We start from the raw sequence: 14,632 nt of genomic DNA on the forward strand, positions 1-14,632 counted from the left end.
GCAAGTTCTCCCACTTAAAAAGATGAGAGAGGCCTGTAATTTTCATCATAGGTATACCTCAACTATGAGAGACAAAATGAGAAAAAAAAAAATCCAGAAAATCACATTGTAGGATTTTTAAAGAATTAATTTGCAAATTATGGTGGAAAATAAGTATTTGGTCAATAACAAAATTTCATCTCAATACTTTGTTATATACCCTTTGTTGGCAATGACAGAGGTCAAACGTTTTCTGTAAGTCTTCACAAGGTTTTCACACACTGTTGCTGGTATTTTGGCCCATTCCTCCATGCAGATCTCCTCTAGAGCAGTAATGTTTTGGGGCTGTCGCTGGGCAACACGGATTTTCAACTCCCTCCAAAGATTTTCTATGGGGTTGAGATCTGGAGACCGGCTAGGCCACTCCAGGACCTTGAAATACTTCTTACGAAGCCACTCCTTCGTTGCCCAGGCGGTGTGTTTGGGATCATTGTCATGCTGAAAGACCCAGCCACGTTTCATCTTCAATGCCCTTGCTGATGGAAGGAGGTTTTCACTCAAAATCTCACGATACATGGCCCCATTCATTCGTTCGTTTACACGGATCAGTCGTCCTGGTCCCTTTGCAGAAAAACAGCCCCAAAGCATGATATTTCCACCCCCATGCTTCACAGTAGGTACGGTGTTCTTTGGATGCAACTCAGCATTCTTTCTCCTCAAGTTGAGTTTTTACCAAAAAGTTCTATTTTGGTTTCATCTGACCATATGACATTCTCCCAATCCTCTTCTGGATCATCCAAATGCTCTCTAGCAAACTTCAAACGGGCCTGGACATGTACTGGCTTAAGCAGGGGGACACATCTGGCACTGCAGGATTTGAACTTGCACAATTGGTGGCTGACTAAATACTTTTTTGCCCCACTGTAGCATTCTGTTTTACATACAGGAACTATTCAGTATATACTGTGCTGTATCCATGCACTAATATTCCATTTAGAACACAGACTAGCATCTCAGACAACAAAACTTTTGTACAATGCCACATATTCTGTACGGTGCTCATGAGCGGCATCTCTTCATATGGCTACAATGGTGTCTGTTTTGTATGTTTGAATAAAAGCCATTAATATGTTCACAGCTCTTGCTCTTGAGTCATGTGCACTACAGTCAGGTGGAGGAAATGGTTTCTCATCTCAGTGGAGGTTTCCGGATGAATTGAGAGAGGGTGTGTGTTTTGTTGGGAGGGGTTGCCGTGTGTGTGTGTGTGTGTGTGTGTAAGGAGGGTGATAGGGCAGAAAACGCTTATCTTTAACTCGCCACCCTCCAGAGTTGGCGCTGTAAATGTGTCACGTTTATGCACTCAGAAGTGTATTTGTACTCGTCATGACCTTATGAATGTTATTGTTGTTCTTTAGAATAATTGTAAAAAGCACTTCATTTGTTTTATTTGAAGTAGGTTATTCTTTTGTGCTTCAGAAATATGTAGACCAGAACTTGCACCTCCCAAAAAGGTAAGACAATTAATTAATTACTATCCATTATTGTTATTTTTTTATTTATAATTTATATATATATATTTTTCATTTTATATAGGCCTATATATTTTTTTTTAATTAATGTTTTATAATATTTTTAAATAGCATAATGATTTTTTTATAGATAGCTCATCAGCGGAAATTAATGATGGGTGTATTCACAGCAGTTTGGCAGCCTTCATAAACAGCAACCAAAAATAGCAATAATCAGCATGTGGCCAGTGATGCGTCAGTTTCTGTGGCCATAAGAATGAGCAGGTTCCCTCTCTTACAGAGCGACATTTAACTGAATGTGTCAGCGCTGAGGATAACAGACGTGCATTACAAACCGCACAGAAAGCTGAGAGGAGATGTGCTTGACCTCAACTAACTCATTCACCACTATCAACAGAGTTCAGAATGGAGGAGGAGGGTCTTTAAGGGGAAATTAGGAGAAATGTGGAACAGAACATGATATTTTGAGTTCGCCGGAACAGATGAGAGAAAAACAGCGATGACTGTCGTACAAGCGGCCTTATGCTTTCTGATGATTCAAAGCATCTTTAAAGGTCAGTATCAAACAATTAATCACAATTTGCAAATATATTTTTAAATACACAGTCACAAGAGATTGGAATAGAATTATTGATTGACAAAATTGGTTTTTTAACATTATATATTGTACATTTAGTATATTTACAGTAGATCCAATGGAGCCCAAACGTTCAAGAGTGATTTTTTTTTTATTACAAATTATATTACCCGGATAACAATATTTATTTTTTATATATATAAGTTTTTAAGGCTTGTATAAAAATCTCAGTTGTTAATTTTATATATACAGTAATATGAATACATAAATGTGACCCTGGACCAGTCTTACGTGTCAATTTTTCGAAAAGCTTTCCGTTGATGATAGGATCGGACAATATTTGGCCGAGAGACAACTATTTGAAAATCTGGAATCTGAGGGTGAGAAAATCGCCTTTAAAGTTGTCCAAATGAAGTTCTTAGCAATGCATATTACTAATCAAAAATTAATTTTTGATATATTTGCGGTCGGAAATGTACAAAATATCTTTAACATGATCTTTACTTAATATCCTAATGATTTTTGACATAAAAGAAAAATCTATAATTTTGACCCATACAATGTATTTTTGGCTATTGCTACAAATATCCCCCAGCGACTTAAGACGGTGGTCCAGGGTCACAAATATTATAAATTACAAATTATACTATTGAAAATCTTAAAAAATATATCATCTTAAAATTATGAACATCTCGAATGATCTAAATATAACATTTTACAAGTTTGCATGTCAGCTTTCTCATTTCAAAATGGAAATGTTAATACAGGGTTTTCACTCTTCTCTGATATAACAGTACATTTCAGGTTTTAATCAGGTTTAAAAAATCCCAGATGTTTTTTATTTTATATATACAGTAATACGAATACTTAAATGTAATGCATTGCACATAGATGAATAAATATTACTAAATCTTTTATACTGTATTATTGAAGTAACATGCATTTAAATAATTGTAAATCTAACATGTTAGAAGCATGCGTGTCAGTATGTATTCTCATTTTAAATTGGAAATGTTAATCCAGGTTTTTCACTCTTCTCCTCAGACATAAGAGTGAAGGCAGACACAGTGGATGTTTGTGCCTCTTGCCATCAAAACGCCACCTGTGATGATAAAACCGACGGATCTGGGGGGAAAGTGTGCAACTGCATGTATGGGTTTGTCGGCAACGGGAGGACTTACTGCCAAGGTTTGATTATCCTGAGAAATGTTTAATAGCTGAACAACCCTTTTTGATTGATCAACTTATATTTTATATTTGTTTTAATACAGATAAAGATGAGTGTCAACTGGGTAAAATCTGTGGCGATCACACCAAGTGTCACAACACGTATGGCAGCTATTACTGCACCTGTCTCACAGGCTACAGCCCATCCAATCACATGAACACATTCATACCCAATGATGGAACATACTGCCATGGTGAGCTTTCATTTCAGTAAATGAATGCACTTGTAGAGCCGTGTCACTCGAGCTCCAGCACGTCTTCCTCATAATGTTGTTGTTTCCTGACTGAAACATTGGAGGTGCAGAGATGTTGCAGGAAGGGTGTAAACATGGTTTTGCAAGTGATATATCCTGAATGGCTTAATTTGTTAACAAGTTCTGCGAAACGTATTGCACCACTGTGGCTAAACAATGTTAAATGGGAGTTGCTTCGAGTGTGAATGTGTGAAAATACATTAAAGGACAAGTAAAACACTAAAAACTGTGAAATCTACGTCACGGCACAATAAAATAGTCATTTAAACTAATTACTGCCACATTTTCTTACAATTTTAGAACTTTAATCCTGTATTGCTTGGACTTTATTCTCATTATCTTAGATTTATTGAGTGATTAAAACGGCATCATAAAAGGTCCTGTTATGGTGATTTCAGTTGGAAACATGCAAGCAGCAATTATGTGGTCGAGCCAAGACCACCAACCACATTAAATTGAATTGATTGAAACATTATGGTGATTCTTTTTGGCAAAGTGGTTTAAAATGGAATGAGCAGAATTACTAACAAAAATCTATTTTTCTCATTTCTTGACCAGTAGGTGGCACTTTCCAGAAACTGTGCATGTACCCTCAGGAGTACCAAATTTTGTCTTGATACGTGAAAGCGTTGCAGAGATATTTAATGTCCACTTTGGTGTAGACACCACCAAATTTATGAAACCATTTCTCAGGAACAATTTTGAATATCAAAACTATTTTTACAGAAAATTACTTTCTTTCTGCTCAGCCTCATATTCATCTGAGCAAAATTTGGTGAAATTTGAATTAAAAATAAATAAATTTCTAGTAGCTTCAAAGCCATGGTACTTATGACACATACCGAATTTTGTAACAATGTGCCAGTGCACTCATAATATATAGCATTTTATGACAAAATTTTAAATGGTCGAACATTGGAAAATTAGGTATCAAGTGAAAATTTGGCATGTAGAATGAATCTAAAGAAGAGACTAGTCTCATTAAGTTATGAGCAAAAAATGCTTTTTCATACCTTATGACCAGTAGGTGGTGCTGTGCCAAAAATGTGCAGGTACCTTTTGGTTGTGGTTATTATAAGACACACCAATTTTGGTTTAAATATGCTAAAACATTGCAGAGATGTAGCCTCAATTCCACTTTTTGTCAAATTCGTGAAATCGTTTCTCAGGAACAATTTTAAATATAGAAAAAAGAGAACTTTTATCGGCTCATGATAATCTGAGCAACATTTGGGAAAGATTGTACAAAATTTGAAGGAGAAGAAGTGTAAAAACACATTTTGTCGGGTGGAAATCATAAAAATTATGCAATTAGACCCTGCATGATCTCCCCTGTGGGGCTCGGCCCCTAATAATTTTGAACAGGCATGAACCCCATGATGTTGTTTTTGTATGTAGATATAGACGAGTGTGGTGTGCAGGGGGTCTGTGGGGAAGGAGGTCTCTGTCACAACACAGAGGGAGATTTCACCTGCTCCTGTCAGACGGGTTACACAGTCCAGGATGGGTCAGAACCCTTTAATCCAAACCGGGATGCAGCTTACTGCAAGGGTAAGAACAGAGCCATTGCACTTTACATAAATAAAACCTCTGTAGAAATATCACCTCATTTACAAGAACACTCTCCCCCGGTTTCACAGACAAGGCTTAAGCCTAGTCCCAGACTAAAATGTAATTCCGAGCTGTTTCAATTGAAAGAAACTTGCACCGATTGATCTTAAAATATATCAGTGCCTTTGTTTTGTCTCAAGATGCACACCATCAGTAATGTTTTTTCTAAAGCACGTTTATAAAAATGACTTAAATGTCCTAATTGAACTATGGCCTAATCCTGGCCTCTGTTTATTAGTCACATGTCTTTAAATGTTTCATAATACTACAGCTGTAAAAAAAAATATAGAATTATATGTATATATATATATATATATATATATATATATATATATAATTAATTATATTTATATATTATTAATGGTGCTTGCTTAAGAGATTCATTTTACTTCAAATTGCGTGGCTTATTGAGGAGAGGTGTGCTTTTTTCACTCAATAAAACAGATTGACAAAATTACCTGAAATATTTAGACTAGATACCAAAGTATAATAGACTTTTTGCTTGCCAACCATGTAGTAATGCTCTAGTAACTATCCAGATCACCTGAGTAACCCAAAATTACACACAAGTGTGTGTGTTTAATGTTAATATTAATGTTAAATTCTATTGAAGTAATGGATCTGTTTTTGTGTGCATGTTTTCTATAGTGATAGACTGTGGGTCTCCTCCGTCAGTCCTCCATGCTGAGCAGCTCTCCGCCACGATCACACACTACAACAGTGAACTCCAGTACAGCTGCAGGGAGGGATTTCAGCGGAAGGGAGGACAGAATTCTTCAGTCTGTGGTCTGGATGGAGAGTGGCACGGACCCAGTCTGGTCTGCGAAGGTAAAGTTTACGTTTGTGCTAATAAGTCTGCCAGATCTTGAATTAAGTCAACATGAAATGATATTCACCACTCATTTTGTTTCCATAATGTGATTTCAACATGCACACACACAAATGCAGGGCTGGGTTTGACCCCTTTAGTTGAGACAGTCCTTTGCACATTCATTGCACATTTTTACTGTCACCTGCCTGACAAATTGTAATACATTTTTACGTAGAAGTGGACTGTGGGGAGCCTCACGTTTTTCCTCAGTCAAAAACGGTTTGGAATAACATCTCACGCATGGGATCATTGGCGCTGTATGTGTGTGAGCCATATTTTTATAACAGTGGGCGTGAGAATGTATCGGTGTGTACTGCTCGTGGGACATGGAGCCGTCCTGACTTCCAGTGTGAAGGTATCTGCTTCTGTTTATTATGCTGATATGATGCTGATTCTGCAACGAATCTGTGGAGATTGTGTTTGTGTGTGTTTAGAGATACAGTGCGGTTCTCCTCCGGTCCTGCCTCACTCAGTGTTGTTCTGGAACGGTGTCAGTAAGATTGGTTCTGTGGCTCTGTATGACTGTGATGTTGGATATCGCAGTTTGGATACAGGAAATATGTCTGTGTGTGAAAGTGACGGTCAGTGGAGTAACCCAGACTATTCTTGTGAAGGTACAGAGAATTGTGTCCAATTTTTGTTTAAAATTATAATTTGCAAAAAAATGAAAATGCTGTCATCCTTTATTCACCGTTGTGTCATTCCAAACCTGTGTGGATTTCTTTCCTACACTCTTAAATATAAAGGTTTCAAGAGAGAGGCTTTCACAGCGATGCCACAGAAGAACCATTTTTGGTTCCCCAAAGAACCTTTTAGTGAACGGTTCTTAAAAGAACCTTTTTTTCTTGATGTAAATAACATTTTAATAATCTAAAGAACCTTTTTTCCACCATAAAGGGATGTTAAAGGTTCTTCGAGAAACCATTGATGGCAATAAATAACCTTAATTTGGGGGAAGTCGTGGCCTAATGGTTAGAGAGTCGGACTCGTAACACAAAGGTTGCGGGTTCGAGTCTCATACCAGCAGGAATTGGAGGTGGGGGGAGTGAATGTACAGCGCTCTCTCCCACCTTCAATACCATGACTGAGGTGCCCTTGAGCAAGGCACCGAACCCCCAGCAAAAAAATGGCTGCCCACTGCTCCGGGTGTGTGTTCACGGTGTGTTTGTGTTCACTGCTGTGTGTGTGCACTTTGGATGGGATAAATGCAGAGCACTAATTCCGATTATGGGTTGCCATACTTGGCCACATGTCACGTCATTCATTTTTAAGACTGTAAAACTCAAAATAAATTATTTTTCAAAATATCCTCATTGTTCTTGTCCATACAGTGAAAGTGAATAACTGTCAAGCTAAAAAAATTACAAAATGCACCAAACAATTATCATAAAAGTAGTCCATAAAACTCTATATTCCAAATGTTCTAAAGGCACGATTCTGCAAATCTGCAAATTCCAAATTCCAAAAAACAAAAAAACAGACCAACTTTAATTCTTATTTTTTGAGATTAAGAATTCTTAAGGTTTGTATTAATTTAGCATTACATCACTTGCTTACAAGTGTGGATCTTATGCAGTGAATGGGTGCCATCAGAATGAGAGTCCAAACAGTAAAATTAAGGCCAAAACATATGTTGCCATGACTTGAGTATATTCAGAAAAGGCCCTGAAGCCGGTTGCCTCAAGTCTTTGAGCATTCTCAACCTCTGATTTTTTTCCCAGTGCATAATTTCCACCCTAAGCAATGTAAATCCTCTTTATACTGCAGTGATTCAGTCGTAACTATTGACATGTCATTTCCTTCTCAACAGAGATTGTGTGTGGGGAGCCACCTATACCGCTCCTCACTGTACAAATATGGAATGGCAGAGTCACATTTAACAGCACTGTAACATATCACTGCAAACACGGTTACTATGCTAAACAAGGACTTAATGTATCTGTGTGTGCTGAGAACGGTTACTGGACAAAACCAACTCTGTTGTGCAAAGGTAATTGTTTACATATTTTTTTTTTAACTCAGTTAACTTTTTATTTTTTAAATAAATGAACTGACTTTGTATGTAATGTGTAAACTGAAGACATTTTCAAGGTTTTTGTTGTTTCTTAAGAGGTGAACTGTGGAGTACCGCCCTCTCTCCCCCTAACTCAGTTAACTTTTTATTTTTTAAATAAATGAACTGACTTTGTATGTAATGTGTAAACTGAAGACATTTTCAAGGTTTTTGCTGTTTCTTAAGAGGTGAACTGTGGAGTACCGCCCTCTCTCCCCCTCTCTGTTATGATATGGAGAGGAGGCACTAAAGTTGGATCTAGTGTATCTTATAAGTGCATTGAGGGATTTCATAATGTTAGGGAAGGAGATACGTCAGTTTGCGATTCAGAGGGAATCTGGAGTCATCCAGATTTTCTGTGTCAAGGTATATTTTTATGCTTTTTTTTTTTTGACATGTTTTCTCTCTTTATTTTGTAAATGGGTCATTCTCATGAAACTGTGCCATTTTAGTTCAATTTTAATTCAGTTTAGTTCAATAACAGTGTGAATGTTAAAAGCTTTTTAGTTATGAAACAAACTCAGTTCAACTATAAAGCTGCTTTACAGAAGATAATAGTGTGATTATTCAGCTTTTTAATGGCTTCATGCATTTTCAGCAAAAATGCTAATTTTTTCAAATTAGAGGATTTGTCCCATCATGCTGTGATTTTTTTTTTGGGGTTCTAATATTACAGGTGGATCCTTTCTGACTGAATCGTTCACACAATAATTTAAATTTGCTGAAAATTTACTCACCTGTAGGACATCCAAGATGTAGATGAGTGTTTCATCACCAGAACAGATTTGGAGAAATGTAGCATTACATCACTTGCTCACCAATGGATCCTGTGCAGTGAATGGGTGCCGTCAGAATGAGAGTCCAAACAGCTGATAAAAACATCACAGTAATCCCATGACTCTAGTCAATCATTTATTGTCCGGTGAGGAAAAACGCTGCATGTTTGAAATAAATAAATTCAGCATTAAGATGTTAGCTTTTGTTACCATCACATTCTGGCCAAAATACAAGTCCATAATTCATAATAATTTTTCCTGCAGTGAAAAAGTCTATCCCCTGTTGTCCACTCACATCAAAATCCACCAACATATTTGTTTTGGTTTGTTGTGGTAAGAAGTCCTTGATCTGTGCATATTTCTCTCTTGATTCAGATGAGATGACTTTTTCACTGGAGAATGCAATATTATGGATTATGGAAGCAATGATTATTCTTTTTTACTACAAACACATAGTTTTTCACTTGACAAGACCATAATTGATGGACTGGAGTGGTGTGGATTATTGTGATGTTTTTATCAGCTGTTTGGACTCTCATTCTGACGGCACCCATTCACTGCAGAGCATCCATTGGTAAGCAAGTTATGCAATGCTACATTTCTCCAAATCTGTTCAGATGAAGAAGCAAACTGAGTACGTGAGTACATTTTCAGCATATTAAAATTTTTGGTCTAACTACTTCTTTAACCATTTCCTGAGATTGACCCATGTGCTATTTCATTGCTGTTCTCTTTAATAAGCTGATAATATGTATGCACATGTACAGTGTGTCTGTATGTGTGTTTGTTTAGAAGTAGACTGTGGCGTCCCCGTCTCACTGCCTCACTCAGTTGTGTTATGGAATAACAGCTCCAGTCTGGGCTCTGTGGCCCTCTATGTGTGTGAAGCTGGATATCGCACTGTGGGTGAAGGGAATGTGTCATTGTGTAACTCAGATGCAAAGTGGAGCAAAGTTAACATGAGATGTGAAGGTACTGACAACATTCTGTCATCATTTACTCACCTTCACGTCGTTCAAAATTATGACTTGTTTTTTTGTGGAACGCAACATATAAGCTGTTTTACACTTTAAGGTCATCATACATAGTTTCAGGAAATAAAGAGTATGCAGTGGTCTTTATTTCTAATGCTTTACACTGGTCCCATTGAACAGAGATAAACTGTGGGCCTCCCCCAGAATTCCCACTAACAGATATACACTGGAACAAAGCATCTACACTGGGCAGTGTGGTTCAGTACAAATGTAAATATAGACTCAAACAGGAGAGTGACAAAAACATGACAACATGTACATCAGAAGGAACATGGGAAAAAGTGTCTGTAACATGTACAGGTAAACTGAATCGAATTTCTGCTATAATGATGTACACTATGTTCAAAAGTCGGTAAGGTTGTTTTAAAGACATCAATACTTTTATTTAGCATGCATGCATTAAATTGATGAAAAAGTGAAACAAAAGACATTGATAATATCTCAAAAGTTTTCTATTTCAAATAAATGCGTTCAAACCAATGGTTATTTTGAATAGTTTCCACAAAAGTATGATGCAGCACAACTGTTTTCAACATTGATAATAATAAGAAATGTTTCTTAAACAGCAAATCAGCATATAAGAATGATGTCTGAAGGATCATGTGACAGTGAAGACGGAATGATGCTTTGCATCACAGAAATAAATCGAAATTTAAAATATATTCAGAAAAATGTAAAACAATAAAAATGTAATAATTATTCGCAATATTCCTGTATTTACTGTATTTTTAATCAAATAAATGCAGTGTTAAATTTATACGTTTCATGATATAGGAGTCAACGTGTGCTACGTGAACTTTTAAAGTAACCTTTTTTTTATAATAATGGTAAAAAATTAGCAGTAGTTTTTTGTTGTTGTTGTTGTTTTTAATATTAGATAAGAAAGTCTACTTCACAGACAGAAATAACCCAACGGCAAATCAGTGTGAAAAGGAATTGCAATTAAAATAACAGAACAAATTCAAGTGCTTATATTTTGTAACAAATGTTCTATGTTTAGATGCACAAATTTCAGAACCATATCTGTCATTCTGTGTTTTTCTGTCTATAGCACATTGTGGTCCTGCGCCAGAGGTGCCACACGCAGAGGTAGCATGGGACAACAGCACTGCAGTGATCCACCGCTGTGTTAAAGGACACTACAGACACACAGGAAGTGACATTTCAATATGTGACATCACAGGAAATTGGCAGATTGCCACCTTGCATTGCAAAGGTACACATCCTCACTGTTCAGCACAATAGGATACTGAACCACAGTCTCAAAAGTGTGTCTGCCAGCATAAAGTCTGGCCCAGTTTGTATCTGATTTTGTGTGTTACAGAGTTGAAACTGACAATTAACGATCTGGTGGTGATTAATGAAAGATGCCTGCGCTGGAATGCAGAGAATGAGGGTTATAGGGAGAAATACACAGCGAGTATTCATTTATTAATGAAATCTAGCCATTTCTTCGCACAAGTTGTCTTCTTTAATCATAAATGAGCTTATGGATCTCATCACAGGTGACATTCGTTGGATTGCGAGACTTTGAGCAGCTGTTCAGTGACAGGAGGAAAAAGATATTCAGCTCCTCTGCCCTGTGGCCTGTTCTCTGTTTGAATCTCTTGCCTGCCACAAACTATTCTATAACCATTACAGCCGAGTCCACGCGAGCCACGTCTACAGTTTCAGCAAACACTAGCATACCAGGTACAAAACAAAAGCTGCTTTCATCCTTGCACCAAAAACGTCAGTATTTACAATTCATTTTTACTTGTGAAATGTAACATTTCTGACCGAAACGGGAAAATCAGTGAAAAATATTCAGTGCAGGTCAAGTTTATCAAGATATAATGCTTTGTTTCAGTCTATATTGTTGTTGCTTATATGTAACTTATGCATTACATTAACTGCCATTAAAGGGATAGTTCACCCAAAAATGAAAATGTGATGTTTATCTGCTTACCTCCAGGGTATCCAAGATGTAGGTGACTTTGTTTCTTCAGTAGAACACATATGATGATTTTTAACTCCAGCCGTTGCAGTCTATCAGTCGTATAATGCATGGCAATGGTACCACAATCTATGAGAGTAAAAAAACCATGCACAGACAAATCCAAATTAAACTCTGCGGCTCGTGACGACACATTGTTGTCCTAAGACACGAAACGATCGGTTTGTGCCAGAAACCGAACAGTATTTATATCATTTTTATCAACTGTCCAACTGTCTTTGGGCGCGCGCACGGCATCCGGTACGTGAGGTGTGTACGCGCTCTGGCGTAGTTTACGTTAATGGATGTGTTGATATCCAGCCGAAGAGCAATCAACCATAACTTCAGGCGAGCAGGCTCAGAAGTTGGGAATACGTGGAAAGTCACCACTCCCGAATGAGTTCGCGCGAGAGAACGTAATCTTTTAGTTTTAAGTCGGTTTGAACAATCCGGATAAGCGCAAGTAAGTACCATTTTGATTAGCCGTCGTACCTACAATGTTTGTGCACGGTGTAAACAATGAGTGACGTATACGCGCGAGAGATCACTTCCAACTACGCCAGAGCGCGTACACACCTCACGCACCGGATGCCGTGTGCGCGCCCAAAGACAGTTGGACATAGTGGTGTATTAGAGGTAAGAAATGATATAAATACTGTTCGGTTTCTGGCACAAACCGATCGTTTCGTGTCTTAGGACATCAATGTGTCGTCACGAGCCGCAGGGTTTAATTTGGATTTGTCTGTGCACGTTGCCATGCATTATACGACTGATAGACTGCAACGGCTGGAGTTAAAAATAATCATATGTGTTCTACTGAAGAAACAAAGTCACCTACATCTTGGATGCCCTGATGAGGGTAAGCAGATAAACATCAAATTTTCATTTTTGGGTGAACTATCCCTTTAAATTACTTAAATGACTTTTTTTTTTAGAAAGGTTGCATTATAGACCTGCCTAATGAAATGCCTATCAGTATTCATTTTTCAAAAACATACATGTTTTTATTTTTAGTATTTTTTTTATTTCATCATTTTATTATGTTTTAACATGTCTATATTTTATCTCAGTTATCTGAATACGTCAAGTTAAAATTAAACTGAGAAATATTCATAAACAACACTTGCATTAAAACAGTTGGGTTTATGAGTGCTTTGCATGGTGCTTACTGATTTCCAAAACAATAACACTATTGATTTACGAACTGTCTGCTTATATAATGACTTGTGCACTGTGTTTCTTGTGCTCTTTTAGTTCCCCCCACCCCAGAAATCAAATATAGTGAGGTAGAGGCTTCATCGCCCATTCTGAAATTACGGAAATCCACCAACACACTTGACTCAATATGGTAAGGACGTTTAACATCTCTTTACATAAACTGTTAATGCCATCTGAGTACATGATTTACAGTGAGACCAGACTGAAAATGCTTCTATTTTCAAACTATTTTCTATTTGATCCCTGCTGCATATGCCGAATATTTCAACTATTTGTAGATAATCCTGTATTCAGTTGCTGTGAATGATTTTTGTGTGTGTGTCTGTGTGTTCAGTATGTATCAAGTGTTTGTGATACCAGTCGAGGGTGTGATGCTGTTTGACTGCAGCTCGTCTGTAAGTCCGCGGTTCCTCGCGCAGCAGAGATGTGACAGAGGCTACGTTACGGCTCAGATACAACTCGGTGGTCTGGCCGCAGAAATCAACTTCACCATAGGGGATCAGCAGCTGTATGGAGACTTCTTCAACGCACCTCTGGAAAATGGAAAAGACTATTATGTCATCCTCCGCACTGTGTGTCAGTGGGGAAAGGTGGGTAGATGTCTTTAAAAGACATGTAAAATGAGTGCATTTAATACTTTTTTGATAGGTTCTCTAATTTCTCTCTCTGTGTTTTCTTTGGTAGTCTAGAACACAGTCCTGTGTGATCTGGGCTAAAGCCAGAGGTAAAGATTATAAATCTATCACTGCGTTATGCCACCTGAAAATTGTAAAAACAACAACAATGAGAAGTGGTTTGATATAAACCATTTCTCTTCTCACTTTAGGAGCATCCTACATCATGAAGATATCTGCTCTTGTAACTGTTGGATCCATAAGTGCTGTTGGCTCAGTCATTGTCATGGGATACTGGTACAGCTGGTGAGACTGCACTGTGTTTTATTTTTATTAATTGACAGGATGAAAATGTTGTGCTTTATGTCTTGTTAGCACTTTCAAATGATTTTCTGTTTCCCCCCACAGGTACTGTAAAAAGTCAAGTCCCAGATTTTTTTCTGTGCCAATCTTAACTTCTTACACTGATTGATTTGTTCTGAAATAAAGCCAATCTGTTTGTAAATCTGAGGAGTCAAGTTGTGTCATTATTCAGAAGCATCCTGCAATAGTATTACTGAATTTAGGACTATATTTTATTATAATGAAAACAACTAAAAAAGTAAAGTACAAATACATCAAGAAAAATAAAAAATAAAAATTACAGCTGCAAGCAGCATTCATCATGATCCAAGCATCAATAATCTGTCCTTTAGATGGCAGTGCACTACCACTATTCTTCAGTATGACAATGAAATGGTATGTCTGGAATATTAAAATATTAGTAAATGCTTTCAATTGTTAAATGCATAAAACAGCAGTATGCACACATCTCTTCATTAGACACAGGCTACTCATTTTCATGATACCTTAAATTAAATTATACAATTTTATTTCACCACAGTAACAGTAATTATCATAAAAATGTAATATGG

The 14,632-nt window shown here is 37.2% G+C and overlaps 1 protein-coding gene across 1 annotated transcript; it reads left to right on the forward strand.

Moving 5' to 3' along the window:
- Positions 1–1,971: 1,971 nt before the first annotated feature.
- LOC107594557 (sushi domain-containing protein 1-like) lies at positions 1,972–14,208 on the forward strand (the record flags this gene model as incomplete). The annotated part of the gene is made up of 19 exons (XM_016284645.1): positions 1,972–2,062; positions 3,130–3,273; positions 3,357–3,506; positions 4,965–5,117; positions 5,826–6,005; positions 6,224–6,403; positions 6,483–6,662; positions 7,859–8,038; positions 8,288–8,467; positions 9,670–9,849; positions 10,032–10,211; positions 10,963–11,127; positions 11,236–11,327; positions 11,417–11,603; positions 13,141–13,234; positions 13,439–13,694; positions 13,789–13,828; positions 13,931–14,024; positions 14,127–14,208. Coding segments are annotated over 19 exons (2,790 nt in total), but the record flags the coding sequence as incomplete, so codon positions are not given.
- Positions 14,209–14,632: the final 424 nt, after the last annotated feature.

The sequence above is a fragment of the Sinocyclocheilus grahami genome, unplaced genomic scaffold (assembly GCF_001515645.1).
Source record: "Sinocyclocheilus grahami isolate Dianchi unplaced genomic scaffold, SAMN03320097.WGS_v1.1 scaffold186.1, whole genome shotgun sequence".
NCBI classification, from domain to species: Eukaryota; Metazoa; Chordata; class Actinopteri; order Cypriniformes; family Cyprinidae; genus Sinocyclocheilus; species Sinocyclocheilus grahami.